The following is a 16,813-nucleotide window of genomic DNA, read 5'->3' on the forward strand; positions in this document are numbered from 1 at the left end:
TATCAATGTGTGACTTCATCTCTAGGATGTGTGCACACACTGACTTTCCTTCTTCATGTTTACTTGCCAAAAGGGCTTGAGTGAGTTTGAACTTTTCAATCTTTTGAACTTGTGGGTTAGGGAGAATAATAAGAGGAGGTGGAGGAAGTGAAGCGTGATCTCGTGTTCCTCGATCGAATCGTGGAATATCATCTTCATGTGAAAAGCTTGTTCCACGGGATTTGGGAAGACCATAGTTGTCATACTTTGACATCTACAAAACAGGAGAAAAATTAAATTCAAGTTAATTGATTGATTGAGTCCTTAATAAATCACCCAAATGAGATATTAAGGCTAGGACCCAACACAATACTCTACAACCTAGAAAAGGGATGTCGTAATCTAGTTGCAGAATATTTAAAAGGTAAGTGAATGACGATTCACTAATTTCCACCATGAAAAACGAAAAGGAAATTTAAGTTTTAAATCTATTGAAAATTCCTAGATCTTTTGAGATTCATTGAACTTTTCAATGGCATGTTTAAATCTTGATATGCCCCTCTAGTTTGTGACTGGGATACCGAGGATCACAAAGCGGGTGTGAATAACCATGCAAACTTACATGATGCCCCCACATGTTACAGTCATCTATTCGATGTGCCGGTTAACCACACACGCTCCATCGAACTATGACAAACATTGAGTAACCCATTGCTACCTTTGCATTTAGTGTGCCGGTTAACCACACACGCTCCACTAACGTCTTCGCAAGGGCACAAAGTGTAATTTCATGGAATCGCATCAATTCACTTTTGCCTAAAGTAACTAAGATTGGGAATTTGTAAAAGCATTTGGTTACTTTTGTACTTCATTATACTTATAATGGATGGTTTATGTCCTATCCTACCCGTTCGGCTAACGACCCTCCACTAGTCAAGAGTGTGGTGGGTAAGAGTGGATACCCATTCAATCGCCATTTTATAGGCAATTTCCTTAAACACCCCTTATGGACCAGCTTCGTGAATGAGGCCTACTAACGGTAAGACTGAATTTTACTCATACATATATATATATATATATATATATATATATATATATATATATATATATATATAATAGACTTTTAATGTTATATATAGTATAGGATGTATTTTACTTTTAAAATATTAGGTGGTCAAATTTAATAATTATACTTTTTAACTTAATTAAATTGTAAACCAAAACTTTATGGATTTATTAAATCTCCTTTAATTATACACTTTAATTAATTAATTAAACCAAAGGGTGTGAATTGAACTTTTCAAAACAATACTAGGGTTTTAGAATTTAACATTTCTAAATTAAACTTTTAATCAACTTCTGAATTCCAAAACTTGAGGGCAAGTTTTGAAACATTTCAAAACATTAGGGTTTAACTTATTTAAATTTCAAAACCAAAACTTTTAAGTTCTAATTTAAACTATAAAACCTAAAGAGATTAATTTGAAACTTTTCCAAACTTTGTCAAGAATATTCTAGATCACATAATTCAAATAAGGCAATTAACTATTAATTGGTGGTTATCTAATTAGATCTAGTTCAAATTCTTGCAAGATAATGATCAAATAATTCATATAATTTAACATTTATCAAATAAGGTAACAATTATCTAATTAGATGACCAAAATCTTTTATTTTGACAAAGATAATTATAAGGAATTAATAAAATTTAAATTTTATTAATTTTAAACAATTATGGCAATTATCCTAAGTCAAAATAGGTAAAAATCCCGAAAATCCGCCTGTCTGACAGCTAAACACGCCGAGTCCCCTTATGGACTCGCCGAGTTCACCCTACTCGACGAGTCCACATTGGAACTCGACGAGTTTGTCAGGAAGATGGCCAAAAACTCGATTTTGCAACATGAATGAATGTACTAGGCATCAATACAATAGAAACCAATCAAGGCTCTAATACCACTGATGGGTTTTAGCCATAAGAACATCCTATGTGCTCATGCAACCCTAATGCTTAGATCTAGGTTTCTCTATTGTACATGCAATTTATCCAAGACTTTAAACCCTAGTTCTAGCATACAATTAATCATATCAACATGTGAAAGGGTTTTTATATCTTACCTTGATTGTTATGTAGCAATAACAATCTCAAATCCTCCTTGTAATGACTTTATAAAACTTAGAGTCACAAGTGTCACTCCTCTAATGGTTTACAAACACCAAGAGCAAGAGGATGAAGAATAAGGAGAGAGGAGGCTGCCCAAAACGTGTAGAAACCCTAGTGGAACTCTTCTCCATGTTTTTGGGGCTTAAGGGTACTATATATACATGTAGGCTATTAGGGTTTTCAACTAGGATACCCTAATTTGACTGCTTAAGCCCTAAGCAGCCCATGAACCCTTTTAGAATATCCCTTGGACGATTTCTAATGGGTTTCCCCATAGATATCGTCCAACCTATTATTCCAAGGTAATCCATAGCCCAAATGTAATTATCTTATAATTACAGTTCCAGTCCCTTAAGTTTAATTAATCTCTTTTAGTCACAAAATTAATTATCAATTAATTCTTAACTAAAATTAATTAAACAATATGATTTCTCCTTTAATATATTATTCTCATAATATATTAATAAATCATAATTAATCTTCTCTCCATAATTCATCCTATCAAGTTGCTTTGGTGAAGGCAACCCAAAAGGACCATGCACCATCGAATCAAGTACATACCAAAATAGTTATGGACTTAGACACTAATCCAACAGTATACACATGAGAAGATTGAACCTTGGTGCGATCTTTCATGGCTTTTGATAAATTTGTTTTTCACTTTACGTTTATGTTTCAGATAATAGTTACTTTTTATGTTGTTTTGTAATTCTGATGAGCCATTAATATTGATTTTGGTACATAAACATGGCATTATTATGGGCTTATAGTTCATGAAATTTATAATTACATCTCTGGAAGTTTAGAATTTAACAATTGTGGCATGTCAGGTGAAAGAATTCTCTTAATAATGTTTCACAGCTTCAATTGATATAGAATGAAAATTAAAATTTTTCATTTGAGCTGATAGGGATTCAAGTCCAACTATGAACCCTAAAGTTCATTGACAAGGTACTTCTCCTTCGACTCAATTTACAGGTATCAACAGTTATGTTATCGCTCTTTTCATCACATCATTATATGAAAATAATTCAATTCTGCCTTCCTTCCAGAAATATCCTCAATCGCCGTTACCCATGTGCTCTATTCTAAAGATCACCAACTTAGCCTTTGAAGTTCAAGAATGCAGTTTTTGTTCTCATTATGATCACGGCTACGCTACCCGGAGCATTCACTATCAGGTCATTGGATTCGAGCCCCATTATTGCATATGTGAAAATGAAAATAGACGACCATATTACGGTATGCATTGTTTTCCAAAATGAAAAATATATATATTAGATCGTAATAACTTTATTAAGGGTTAAGATTGATTAAAATTGTCATTAGTTACAAACTTTTGGTACGTCATGATTTCTCTAATTGTCAAATTTACTTTTTTATTCGTAATTTAAGTACAATTTGTTTCTTTTACATTCGTAAATATTAGACCATGGATATAATAACATTCAGATTGTAATCTATATGATTTGTTTTCAGGCTCCATGATCGCTTGATATATTATTTCAACAAGGTATGTCATTCTTCTTTACTCGGTCAATGGAATAAATAATATATAAATAAATAAATAACATGTTTATCGTGTATACTTTATAATGATCCTAATATACACAGGATCTAAACTCTTACTTCAAGAATTTTCCTCTATAAATAATTATGAATTAAAGAGTTGACATGTTATGTTTTTATAAGATAGGAGAATATGAAAGGTGATGAGGCAAAATCATAAAGCTAAAAAAGAAGAAGATTCAAAAGGTTGAAGTGCTGTCTACAAGTTGTAAAAAAGAAGCATAAATTTTGATTTTTTTTAAGCGTATCATGTCTTATATGAATTTTTTTACTGCCTAATTGTTTTGTGGCTTTTCTTTTGCTGCAATAGGCCACAAAGACTTGAGTATTTTGTGAAGAAACAATGGGTAGAACAGGGAAAGAATTCTGAAAATGTCCCTGAGGGAAATTCCTGAATTACGCCAAAAAAAAGAAGGTGATCACATAACATGCATTTGTTACTTTCAAGGAAAGATGCAAAAAGTAAATATTTGGTGAGATTTTGATAACGGCTCCAAATTTCAAATCTTAGAGTAATAGCTGCCAGCCGAGTGCTATTCTATTGCTCTAATTTTCTTCAACCATGTTTATAATTTTTTTTTCAGTCTTTTGTTCAAGGTGACCTTAGTTTTGTGGACGACAAACTTTTCACTGTATTTATGATGATACTTCTTTTTGGTTGTGAAATGAAAATGAAGAAACTGAATGATGGTTTTCTTTTTATGTTAACTTCAGGTTATGTCAATGCATCTGTTGAGAAAGTGAAACTCAAGTTGAGCTATATGACAAATGCTAAATTGTTGATGATCATGTTAATTACCATCCAATAAAGCCTCTTATTTACTTTAATTTCTTCAATTCGTCATTCTTAGGTCCTTACTACTGAATTTGTTTCTAAATTTAAGAAACAAGAAGGGAAAGCGGTTGATTTGGACAACAATAGCATTCTAAGCTTCAAGGTTTAGGAATTCAAAAAACTAAAGATCATGTTTTTCATGTGTTCATTACAAAATTTTAAGTTACACTTCTTTAAGCTTTTCAGCGTCAGATTCACAAGTTGTTGTTCATGCACCCAAAAATCCACAATTTAATGAAGAAAGATGTGATTTTTTAAACTCATTTTGGCAGCGGATGTGATGAAGGAGCCAGACAATGTGATTTGGAGGAGTGCAAATCTGACCAGTTGGTATTACACTAATTTATTTTCCATATATACCATATTCATAACTAGATTGAAAATGGAATTTATGTGTGAATGTTTGCAACCAAGAAGTAATGGTCCCATATTTAATTGTCTATTTTGACATAGCTTTTCATAGGCACTGCTAACCAAGGGGTAAAGCATGGAATGTTGATGAAAAAAATTTGTTTATCATCTCAATACAGTTGAAGCATTTCTAAGGTTTATGCCTAATATCGTAATATTGTTATAGCATTTAGACTTATTATTTGTTCTGAAATGCCAAAATCTTTTCATTTTCTATTGCTTAATCTTTTTGTATATTTCTATTGCAGTGTTCTTGGTCAAAAATGCAGCCCCATTGAACCACTGTTTGTCTCTGTATCACAATCTAAAAGGTAGTATCTGCAGACTATATTGTTCATGATTTGCACCAAGTGTCCAAAATCCCATCTCTTAAAAAATTATTTGGAGTATTAACAGTTTTATGAAAATTATTTTATAATCCTAATCATCGCACATTTGTTGTAACATGACAACAACGTTTACCAAAGTTTAAAAAGCTCATTTTTGTTGTAAGAATCGCACATTGTAGTTTTTATTCTATAACTTTCCCTACAAAATTATTGTTTTTGCTGCAGTTATTTCTGCAACGTCGGCTTCAAGTTGAGAAAAACAGCAAAGTTTCTAATATTCAATACCTTGAGGTAGATTTTAATTTTGGTCAACAAACATGTTTCATTTAACTTTAAGCTAAAAAAATGACAATCGGGGAAAATGGTCCCAAAAGTTTTGTTTTGTTTATAGTGTGCACAGTTGCATCCAAAAAAATGTGAATACGATAATAATAGAAAATATGTTTTTTTTCTTCAGGTGGCATTATTCAATATCAGCCAAAAGCGTTAAATGCAAAAAATAGAAACGTACACTACTTTATTTGTTTATTTTCATTTCTTACATTAGCACATTATGTTGTTTTCAATCTATCCGGTTGCTTTGTATTTGAATGACATTATAACATCCTACTTTCGTGACCCGCCAAACATCAACAAAAATATCCGACCCGTGTGTATTCAGTAAATTTGTTTGTTCCGAACCCCGCGGAGCGGGGTTTCCCACCTAGTTTTAAATATATACTTTGACCGATTCTTATATAAAGAATTTTATTATTTATAAAAACATCCATTTCAAAAATTAAGTATGTCGACTTAACTACAATTAATATATATATATATATATATATATATATATATATATATATATATATATATATATATATATATATATATATATATATATATATATATAAAAGTTAAGCCTTATAATTAGTAAAGTCGGTGGCTTTTTGGCATCTTTGGTATATATGTTTACATATTTTCATATTTTGTTCTTTTTTTTTATTAGGGTTTTCATATTACTCATTTTCAGTTTTTTTTTATTTTTTATTTTTTATTTTTTTTTTCTCGTTTTCTACCCTCAGTATTGGGTTTTGGGATTTTCTATTTGTATTTTGTCGGTGGATATGTGTCTGCTTATTTTTATTCACCGTTTTATTCTCCAATGCATCCATCCAGATACGCTTACCAGAGACCCCCTTACTTTCCACTGCTTTCTTGACGCTTCTATCTTCAAATGTCTCCACTAACTCATTCAAAGTTACTACCGTCTCGTTCCTCCGACTTCCAACTACAACGTCCCTCGAGACCATCGTTCTCTCCATGACTACAATCGATCGGCCAATGCATCCCTCTTCCAATTGGTTAATGCATCCCTCTTAACAAATCGACGATGAACTCTGTCGGGACAGTGAGACGTATCTAAAGTATTAATAAGCATGAACTTAAAGGAATAGTTTCATGTTTTCTATATGGTGATATATGGTTTTCTATCTATCCATTAGGTTCATTTTTATAATTATGCACATATACTAAATTATGCATATACACTGACAATTGTTGGAAAAACTGACAAGTGCACTCAATATATACTATAACATCTTTAATGGTGGTAGTTTTTTCGAAAACTTTTTACACTCAATATATACTAAAACATCTTTAATGGATGGTAGTTTTTTCTAAAACTTTTTACTGTTTAAAAAAGTGTTTTAGAAATCTTTTTTTTACCATTTGAGCTGACCATTTATTTTTTTTAGTCATTCTATTTTATACCTTAAACATATTTATATATTAGATTTCTTTAGATTTTATATTAGTTAATTAATTAATTTAACAAACAAAATAAAAATTAATATATTTTTGAAAAAGTTATATAATTCAAAAAATAATTGTCAAAACTTTAACAATAAAAAATTATCAAATATAATAAAATATTACGATTACATATGTTGGATTAAGGTATTTAAGGTTTCAACTAAATTAATACGATTATATTCTTATGAATAAAAGCAAAATCCTTTTTAGTTTGCCCTTATATCCATAAATAGTCGGGAATGATGTTAGAAGAGAGAGTAAATAATTGGTAAAAATGACACAAATATCCTACGAACTTTTTAAGGTTACCGTTGAGTCTCTAAAGTTTTAGTCAGGCTTTATGGGTCACTAAACTAGGCTATGACGTGCTCTTTTAGTCACTGTCCACCTATAATAGTCGGTTCAATGACCTTTTAGGTAAAAAAAACTAACATTGTGCCCCTGTAAAGCCAAAAAAATAAGTTTGGGGATCAATATGAATTGAGTGTGAATCGACTCCAGAAGAAAATAATAGTTTTTTTTGTATGAAGTGATCCTCAAACTTATTTTTTTGGCTTTATAGGGGTACAATGTGAGTTTTTTTGGGTCTAAAATGTCACTAAACTGGCTATTACAGGTTGACATGGATTAAAATGCAAATCATATCCTAGTTTAAGGACCTATAAAGCCTGACAAAAACTTTAGGGACTCAACGGGTAAACCTTAGAAAGTTCGTAGGGCATTTGTGTCATTTTCCCTAAATAATTTATTAACTTATTATATGATTGATAAATTAATTAAAAATTGATTAGAAATAATTCATAATTAATCATAATTAATTAGAAATTAATTTTAGGTTAATTGAAATTAATTAGATGCATAAGGGTTGAACTGTAATTTCTTAAAAGTTGAGCAAATGAGAGATTATAGAACCCTCTTGCTTGGACGGTTTTGGGAGCCTTTCCAAGAGGTTCTGGAAGCCTCCAAGTGCAGAGAAGGAAACTGATGAATATGAATATTCAAATTATGGTTTATTCTTTGACATCTAGCAACTATAAATAGATCTACAGGGCTATGAAATTCGCCCATCTGTTCCTTGTGAAGCCTAGGCTAAAATTTTGCCTATCCCGCTCTTTAAATTCTTTCCTTAGTTTCTAGAGTTTGAGTGTTAGCTATTAAAGGCAACCATAACTTTGATGCTAGCTTTCTGAAGAGCAACTAAGGATCAAAGAGTAGTACATACGATTATATCACTAAAGGTATGTATGTAATCCTAATTGTGTTTTTTGATTTTACCTAGGGTTTATGATAGTTTCAATAGTATTTTACTTAGGGTTTATGATAGTTTCAATAGTAAAATAATAAAAGTATGAATGTGTTTAATAAAACAATTAAGATAGATAAAATGATACATTAATTGATATTAAAATCTAAAAGGTTTAAGCCAAATTAACCGAAGAGGGAGGTTGGAGAAAAAAAGTAAATGTGTCGATATAAGGTACAAAGCGTGTATTGTGTATCCAACATATCACGTTGTGTTAAAAACTAACACATTTATTTACACATATTGGGCTAATTAAAAACTAACACGTTTATCTACACATATTATGCTGGATTGGAAAATATTCGACAGGTTTATATCACTCCGAACCTGAACCCGAACCAAACATGATCCATCGTGAGCTCTACATACAACATTATATATTAGACCACAATCTTGTTGTCTTTCCTTTGTCATTGTATATGATCCAAAATCATCCCAACAAATCTCGTTTAAAAATGCACCGGTCTGGAAACCTAGCTTAAGTTTGTCTATGGAGAAGAAATTAATAAAACAAAAATACTCCACTCAACGTAATATTCCTACAATTTACAAAATAACCCTTCTTCTTTCATACATTCTTAGATAATTTCCCAACCATCTTTATTTACATTATAGTCTTATGCATATAATATCAATGTCCTTTCACATTCATCATATTTTTGCAATATAAATTCAAATGCCTCTACTTTAATATGAATTTCAATTATAGCACACTTGCTTGTGTTAGGATTATACATCATTTAATGAAGGAAAAAAAAAATCATGCCCTATATTCGAATCATCTCTACTTGCAAACTAGACTTGCTATGAGGCTTGATCTATAGGCCCCACAGGTGCACCTCCCGCACTATTATCATAACCACCATACAAATCTTGAACCGGGCTGGCAGCACTAGCCCCATTCGAGCCACCGGTGGATCTGGCGGCAGAGGGCTGCCGGCCAGGTGGTGGGCGGCGGCCTTTACGGTGGGAAGACTTTGCCCACCTTGCGGACTTAGGCGGTCGAGAGGAGCCACCACCACTCCGGTGCCGCTTGTCCACAGGCTTAATTGTGGAAGCTGGAGGTGGTGCCGCCTTCTTGCTAGCGGCTTTCATCTTCTCCAACTCATTGTAGCGGTTCTGTAAGTCGTCGCGGCTGAATTGAGATTCAAGTTTGTGGTCTTCGATGCATTTAATGATTTTTAGGACAACACTCATTTCGTTGAGGATATCATCCTGATGAACACAAGAATTTATCAATGATGTTTAAAAATTATTTGAGAAAATAAAGGCACACTAAGAAAATTGAAAGGAAAATTAAATTTGAGAAAATTTGTAAAAAAGTTGGGACATATCGGGCAAAGCCTCATTTATCTGACTTTTAAGTCGTTCTTTCTGCATTAAGGAAAAAAGATACAACTATATATTGTTATTTTATGAGGGCATTTACGTCTTTTTCACACACAGAAATCGAGAGTTATATTCTATCCCACCTTTTTGGGTGAGAAAAACATCAGTCTCTGTCCAATGCACGTCAAACACAGTACAAGACCACCATGGTGTGTCCATGAGCTTTAGGGCTATAAAATAAGGATTTTTAAGGATCAACATACCCATGAAGGGACTTCCTTTGAAGTGTTTTTCTGATAATTTTTAATGCCAGATTTTAGCAGTGGAATAGGAGGAAATTCCTCAGTCAACCCAGACTCAAAAGAAAAATAAACAGCCTCAATATCCCTTTCCGCCTTCACCAACTCTTTAATTATTTCTGCCAACCAAACAATATAAACAAGCGTGAATCATAAACTTGCCTCATTTCACAAATTACTTATAAACAAGGGCATTTATGTCTTTTTCCCATATGATAAATCAAGAGGGACCCTATGTCCCATTTTGTCCCACCTTTTGGTTGTGTAATGACTTTCATTTCTTAAGTTTCATTTGCTTATAAGGATAAATGCAAGATGTGTCGATGTACTTTCATTTCTTTGCGGATTATAGCATCCTACTTGCATAAAGTTAAAAAAGAAACAGGAACTTTGATGAATATTTTTTTGCATTCTCATGACATTTTGAAAAGACACCATCATCTTCATTTGATATTATGTTTCATCTATTTTAAGGTTAAACATTAATTTGAACTTAAAAGATAATCATTAAATAAATTCCAATTATATAACAGCAGGTTTTAGTAAGAGTAATAAGTACTAACCTCTCATTTCATCATCTCCATAACCTAAAGCCACTGCAAGCTTTGCCATCTCTCTCCTACCTGCAAACTCCACCACCAACTGCCTCAAATATTCATCATCAAACTTATGTTTTAATCCAAATCCAATCACCATTTGCAAGAACATTGTAGCTTCACCTGAACCCACCCCACCACTACCTTCACCACCACCCAAAATCCCCTTCCAAATCTCCAAAACCCTAATTGCTCGATCCTTCGTACTCCTACCAATTGCCAACGACTCACCATAAGGAAGCAATGGCAATCCCGCCTGTATCAAAATCCCACACGCCCACCGCCGATCTGCCATCCCTACGACCTTCGTCCCACTCACTTTCAACTCAACGAAATCTTCAACCGCCTCCAATACAAGCTCCGGTAAGTCTACGGCCTCCTCCGTTGCCGTGTTTATATCCGCCCTCACTTGAACTGACTCCTTCCTCTTTGCCAACAAATACTTAATCAAACCCTTGGAATCCATTCTCCTGAATCGCATTCTCAAAGAATCCAACATCGGTTTCTCCTCCGGATCCGAATTATTCCCCGTTTCAATGTCCCTAATGGCGGATTCTTTTAGCTGTTCTACACGGGCGGCCAAAGCAACTTCTTTTTCAGGGATGCCATTGTCGCGGACTGTGAGAGCTGCAAGGGTTTTGTCGGTTTGTTTCTTGTATTTCTCAATCCGGGCATCTAGAATTTGTGATTTTTTGGTGAGGATTTCGTCTAAAGAAATGAAATTATTGATTAGTTTGTTGTGGGTCTCTGTGATGGTAGTGAGTAGGGTTCTACGTGTTTCTAATTCAGTGAAGAAGTTCTTGATTCTATCTGGGTATTCTGCAGTCATTTCTGTTCGGTGAATTTGATCAGAGAAGACCCCTAAAATGAAGATTTTATCGAAGGGTTCCGAACACCGAAGACATATTTTTCCGTAAGAAGGGTGCGTGTACACAATTCTTCAAGACGAAGCATTTTGCATATGGAGAGGACATAGCTGCCTCAAAATCATCTAAAATTTGTTTGAAAATTCATTAACTTGTTTTTGAAAATCAAGCCCGAACACAAAAAGTAGGTAACATATATTTTTTTTTTTTGGATAACGTAAAAAGGTAATATATTTTTGATTTGTATATTTGGTTATTATTATATTTTTTTATATATTCTTTTAGGTTGTTAAACCGTACATATTAGATTTGAGATCCGTTTATTTCACGGGTTAATTTAAAAAAAATTAAACATTAAATTAAAATGTAAACAAAAAATATTTTTTAACGCACAACGAAGAAACGTATTTATTGTAATTTAATATATATATATATATATATATATATATATATATATATATATATATATAATATTTAATACTTTAGATATATAACTATAACTTTAATTTTAAAAATTGAAACAAATCAAAAATTGACAAATGAAAAATATTTATTTCAAAAATACAACAAAATGACAAGTGTCAAAACTCATGAGAGAATGACATGCGACAAAAAAATCTTCATTTATTAGAGTAGATTTGGTCCTTATGACCGGTTGCTCCGGGTTAGTCGTAAAAACTAACTTAATCGGGTAATGTATTTCTCATTTTGTACACATTTTGTCCTTATTATTTTGTACATATTTAGTATTTAATATTTTTTTGTTTCAAAATACATCATTTTTGTTTTTATACTCATTCAGTACTTATGAATACTTTCTTTAGGTTTTTCTCACGACATCTTATGTGGGATCATCATTGATGAGGTGTTTGGGGTTGCTGATGTTTATGTCCATCATGATCTCGATTGTTTGGTTGCATAGGTCTTGTGGTTTGGTTTAGGTCTTGTGTTCTGATCGTCGTAACTTTTTCATACGATATCAGATTTTAATGATTTTTATATCTACATGATCATTTTTTGAGTCTACTACAACTTTCGTTAAGATTATTCCCCTTAAAATGTAATATATTTTTTACTTACGATTTTATTAAAAAAAACATCCATATATGTATTCATAAAAAGTGTATGGGCATAAAGATCATTAGTAAAAATATATTACTTCTTAACGGGACTAATCTAAACGAAAGTTGTAGTATGCTAAAATACGAACGCATGAATATAAATATCGTTAAAATATGAGATCGTATGAAGAAGTTATAACATTCGGAACTCATGACCTAGACAACCAAGTAGTCGATATCACGATGGGCATAAGCATCAAAAGCCTCATACACCTCATTAATGATTGTCCCACGTAAGATGTCATGAGAAAAACCTTAAGAAATCATTCATAAGTATTGAATTAGTGTCACACCCCCAAACCGAGACGGCGGAAACGTTCGGGGGTGGAGGACGTCATGTACAGTATCACAACAATTGCATCATAGTAATCAAAGTAAATACAACCATTACATTGAATAATTAAGGTATTTACATATGTTCGATACATAGTTTGTATAACAACAAAATGTATAACAAAAGTATAAAAGATGCGGCTCTAAAAACTCCGTCTTCTCAAAACTTGCGGGTGTACCTGTCTATCAGTTCCCTGAGAATACAAGTTATTTTGAAAGTGTATCAACATTTAAGTTGGTGAGTTCATAAGAATGTTTTTGTAATGAAAACCTATCTTTGAATTTGTGAAAATGTTTGTATATTTCTCAAGAAAATCCAATATTTTCTTTAGTAATGTAAAGTAGTCTTAAACCCTAAGAATCAAAATGTACGTTCGTTACTGTATTCTGTAGTAGTGTAAGAAAGTATTAGTATGTATGTCTGGTTACCACCAACTATATTGTATTGTATTGTTTTGTATGAAAACCCTGGTTGCCACTAGTAATGTATAGTAGTTTTATTTCTTAAAATAAACTATGTATGTGTATTCCCTGGAATCCTCCAGTTGTATTGTATAGTAATTCCATTAATGAAAATAAAACTATTTGAAGAATTGAAATCCCATAAACAAGTGGTTAGTTTATACTGCAGTGAGTTTGGTATAACCATACTTAATATGACCTAGTGACCTCTACGACGTTCTTCAAGCGTCAGAAACGGTATGATATTTGTCACCCCAGGCATGCCTGTCTAACTATAGCTAACAGTTCAGGTATGGGATTGTCAGTCCCGTATAGATCTATACACAAATCTCACGCTCTCCCTTCAGGAGACTCTGGTTATATTGTGGTAGGATTTAGTTCTGCACCCCGAAGGATACAATTGAAGTAGTGCCTCACAACTCTGTATTAACTAGTTTATGTGCAGTATTAAAATGTTCTCCTGTACTTGAAACTGTATGTATAACTTGTAGGGTATAATAATTAAACCTAAATATTTATTTAGTATTGTACTCTTATATTCGGAAAATAGTATTGTATACTATAAACTATATATATCATAGTTTATATGTTCGTTACGATATAAGGCTCTTGAATTATTAAAATTGTGTATTGTATCCCAAACTATACCTATTATAGTTTGTATGTGTGTTCTCGTTTCATGTGTTGAATTCTATAAAAGTTTTGTAATGTTCCCAAACTATATCGACCATAGTTTGATTGTATTTTTTGTATTGTACTGAAAACTTTGCAATTATGGTTGTATGTTGAAAACTACCCTTATGCTCAGCATGTTACAAAAGGGTTAAAAATATCTGAATATTTTTATAAAATGTAGTGATTTCTCAGTTTGTGTCAATTGAAAAAGTTTTTAATCTGTTTGAAATAGTTTGTATAAAAACACAAAAATCTGTGTTTTACTTGTATTTCCCCCTGAAAACATTAAAAACAGTGAAAATGTAGGGGTATGAACTCACAGTTGTTTCAGTGTGCATGCTGGACAAAGAGACTGGAAAGATGACCCTCAAGTTGATGTACGCAAGATTAACGGTATCCTAATGATAATTAAACACATAATTGTATTTAAATTAGCGAAACCATTAATTTATGTGTTAGAAAACACTTGTTTTTGTTTTAGCAAATGTTACCAAGAAATGTTTGAAGTTGTCACACCCCCGAACCAGACAGCGGAAACGTCCGGGGGTGGGTGACTTCATCTTGTAATATCATCACAGTATATATAAACGAATCAAAGACAACATCATCACCATACATTCAATAATACAACACACAGGGTTTACATCATTGTATTTGTTCACAAATTACATTCCAAAATATTAAATGTATGATGAAACAAAATACAGCAAAAGTCCACATTTTCCTGACGACCGACCTGTTTACCGTGTCCATGAGAATACAAGTTATTTTGAAAATGTCAACATATATAATATTGGTGAATTCATAAGCATGTTTCTATGAAAAACTTTGTAACATTTTCTAAACACAGAAAATCCGATATTTTATGTAGAAATGGTTTGAGAGTTTTGTTTCAAATCTTGTATTAAAGCATGTGTGTTCCGGTTTTGACAGTGTATAAAAAGAGAGTTCCAGAAAATCTTATATTTTCTACTGTTTGTAAACTGCGGTGTGTAGTATGTAGTTTCCAGAAAATCCGATATTTTCTGTTTGTAAAAGAGTTGTAGTCTTAAACCATAATACCCGAGTAATGTAGTAAATGTATAGTCCGTACAATGTATCAAGAGTATAGTATGCGTATTCCATAAATTTATTGTGTTGTTAATCTCTATGTGAGTCGTTATAACCATGTTTGATGTGACTGTTATGCCTGTCATGATGTTTTTCAGGCGTCGCTTGTTTAAGATAAGATATTTGTCACCCTAGACTGACCTAGTCTAGCTGTAGCGAACAGCTCAGGCATGGGGTGTCAACCCCATATAGATCTATACACAAACTCTCGCTCTTCCTCCAGGAGACTCTGGTTACAACTACAGGACTTACGATGTACACTAGATAAGTACGGGTAAAGGAATGTCTTACAAGTGCCTTAACGAAATTTACGTGAATAGTGCATCATATTATTTAATGTTTTAAATAATACTTTGAGTATATATGTAGCACCTGGCTCCTGGTATGTATTTTATTTAAGTATTTTGCATATTTTGGCCTGGGACTCGGCGAGTTGAAGGCCCAAATCGTCGAGTAGAAGCGGATTTGATACAAGATTTAATTGACGGACTCGTCGAGTCGGCTTCCAGACTCGACGAGTAGACTCTAATTGGACAAAACCTTAATCTAAGGGTTTGCACCCTATTTAAGCATCTCATCCAGCCACCCTTTGTCCCTATTGCCCTCAGAACTCTCCATATCAAACCCTAATCGTTTGTGTAAAGATCTAAGGCCCTTGTGGTGGTTTTTGGTGGTTTTGGAACATAAGAAGGAAGAGAAAGGCTTGAGGGATCAAGAGAAGACCAAGTGAGTTCAAGTTTGTGCATCATTTGTAGCCCCCCCCCCACCCAGAAGGTATAAAGTCAATACCTTGTTTGTTCTTTTGCTAGATCCCTTTTTGGGGGGAATTAGGGCTTTTATAAGCCATTCTTGGCAACCAACCATGATTGCAAGCATGATTGGGGGTTGAGGCTTCGGATCTAGGTCCATGAATGAGTTACAAGGCAGAAAAGAGATGCTTTTGCACCCATGGAAGCCCCCATGCAACTTAAGAGTCTCTTTTAGAGCCTTTTAGGCTCAAAGTCCCATGCATGGACGTAAAGTTCGTAACTTTACATGCTAGATCGAGTTTAGGGACCTAGATCTATCTTTTGGACAAGAGTTGTACACTAAAGAGACTGGAAAATCTTATATTTTCTGTTTCAGTGTGCATGCTGGACAAAGAGACTGGAAAGATGACCCTCAAGTTGATGTACGCAAGATTAACGGTATCCTAATGATAATTAAGCACATAATTGTATTTAAATTAGCGAAACCATTAATTTAAGTGTTAGAAAACACTTGTTTTTGTTTTAGCAAATGTTACCAAGAAATGTTTGAAGTTGTCACACCCCCGAACCAGACAGCGGAAACGTCCGGGGATGGGTGACTTCATCTTGTAATATCATCACAGTATATATAAACAAATCAAAGACAACATCATCACCATACATTCAATAATACAACACACAGGGTTTACATCATTATATTTGTTCACAAATTACATTCCAAAATATTAAATGTATGATGAAACAAAATACAGCAAAAGTCCACATTTTCCGGTCGACAAGACCGAAGGGGTAGGCCAGCACCCAGATATGCTAGGCAGTATCCGGTCGATAGGACCGAAGGGGTAGGCTAGCACCCAGATATTCTAGGTAGTATCCGGTCGATAGGACC

At 33.2% G+C, this 16,813-nt stretch overlaps 1 protein-coding gene across 1 annotated transcript; it reads right to left on the reverse strand.

Annotated features, from left to right (window-relative positions):
- Nucleotides 1–9,067: 9,067 nt before the first annotated feature.
- Nucleotides 9,068–11,622, reverse strand: LOC111905098 (FRIGIDA-like protein 4b). Its single transcript, XM_023900775.3, has 3 exons — nucleotides 10,576–11,622; nucleotides 9,977–10,131; nucleotides 9,068–9,599 (listed from the first exon to the last, which is right to left on the reverse strand). Exons 1-3 carry the CDS (start codon nucleotides 11,435–11,437, stop codon nucleotides 9,189–9,191), a joined length of 1,428 nt encoding a protein of 475 aa, XP_023756543.1. The 5' UTR covers nucleotides 11,438–11,622; the 3' UTR covers nucleotides 9,068–9,188.
- Between the last annotated feature and the right edge of the window lie 5,191 nt (nucleotides 11,623–16,813).

Source organism: Lactuca sativa, chromosome 6, assembly GCF_002870075.4.
Source record: "Lactuca sativa cultivar Salinas chromosome 6, Lsat_Salinas_v11, whole genome shotgun sequence".
Classification (NCBI taxonomy): domain Eukaryota; kingdom Viridiplantae; phylum Streptophyta; class Magnoliopsida; order Asterales; family Asteraceae; genus Lactuca; species Lactuca sativa.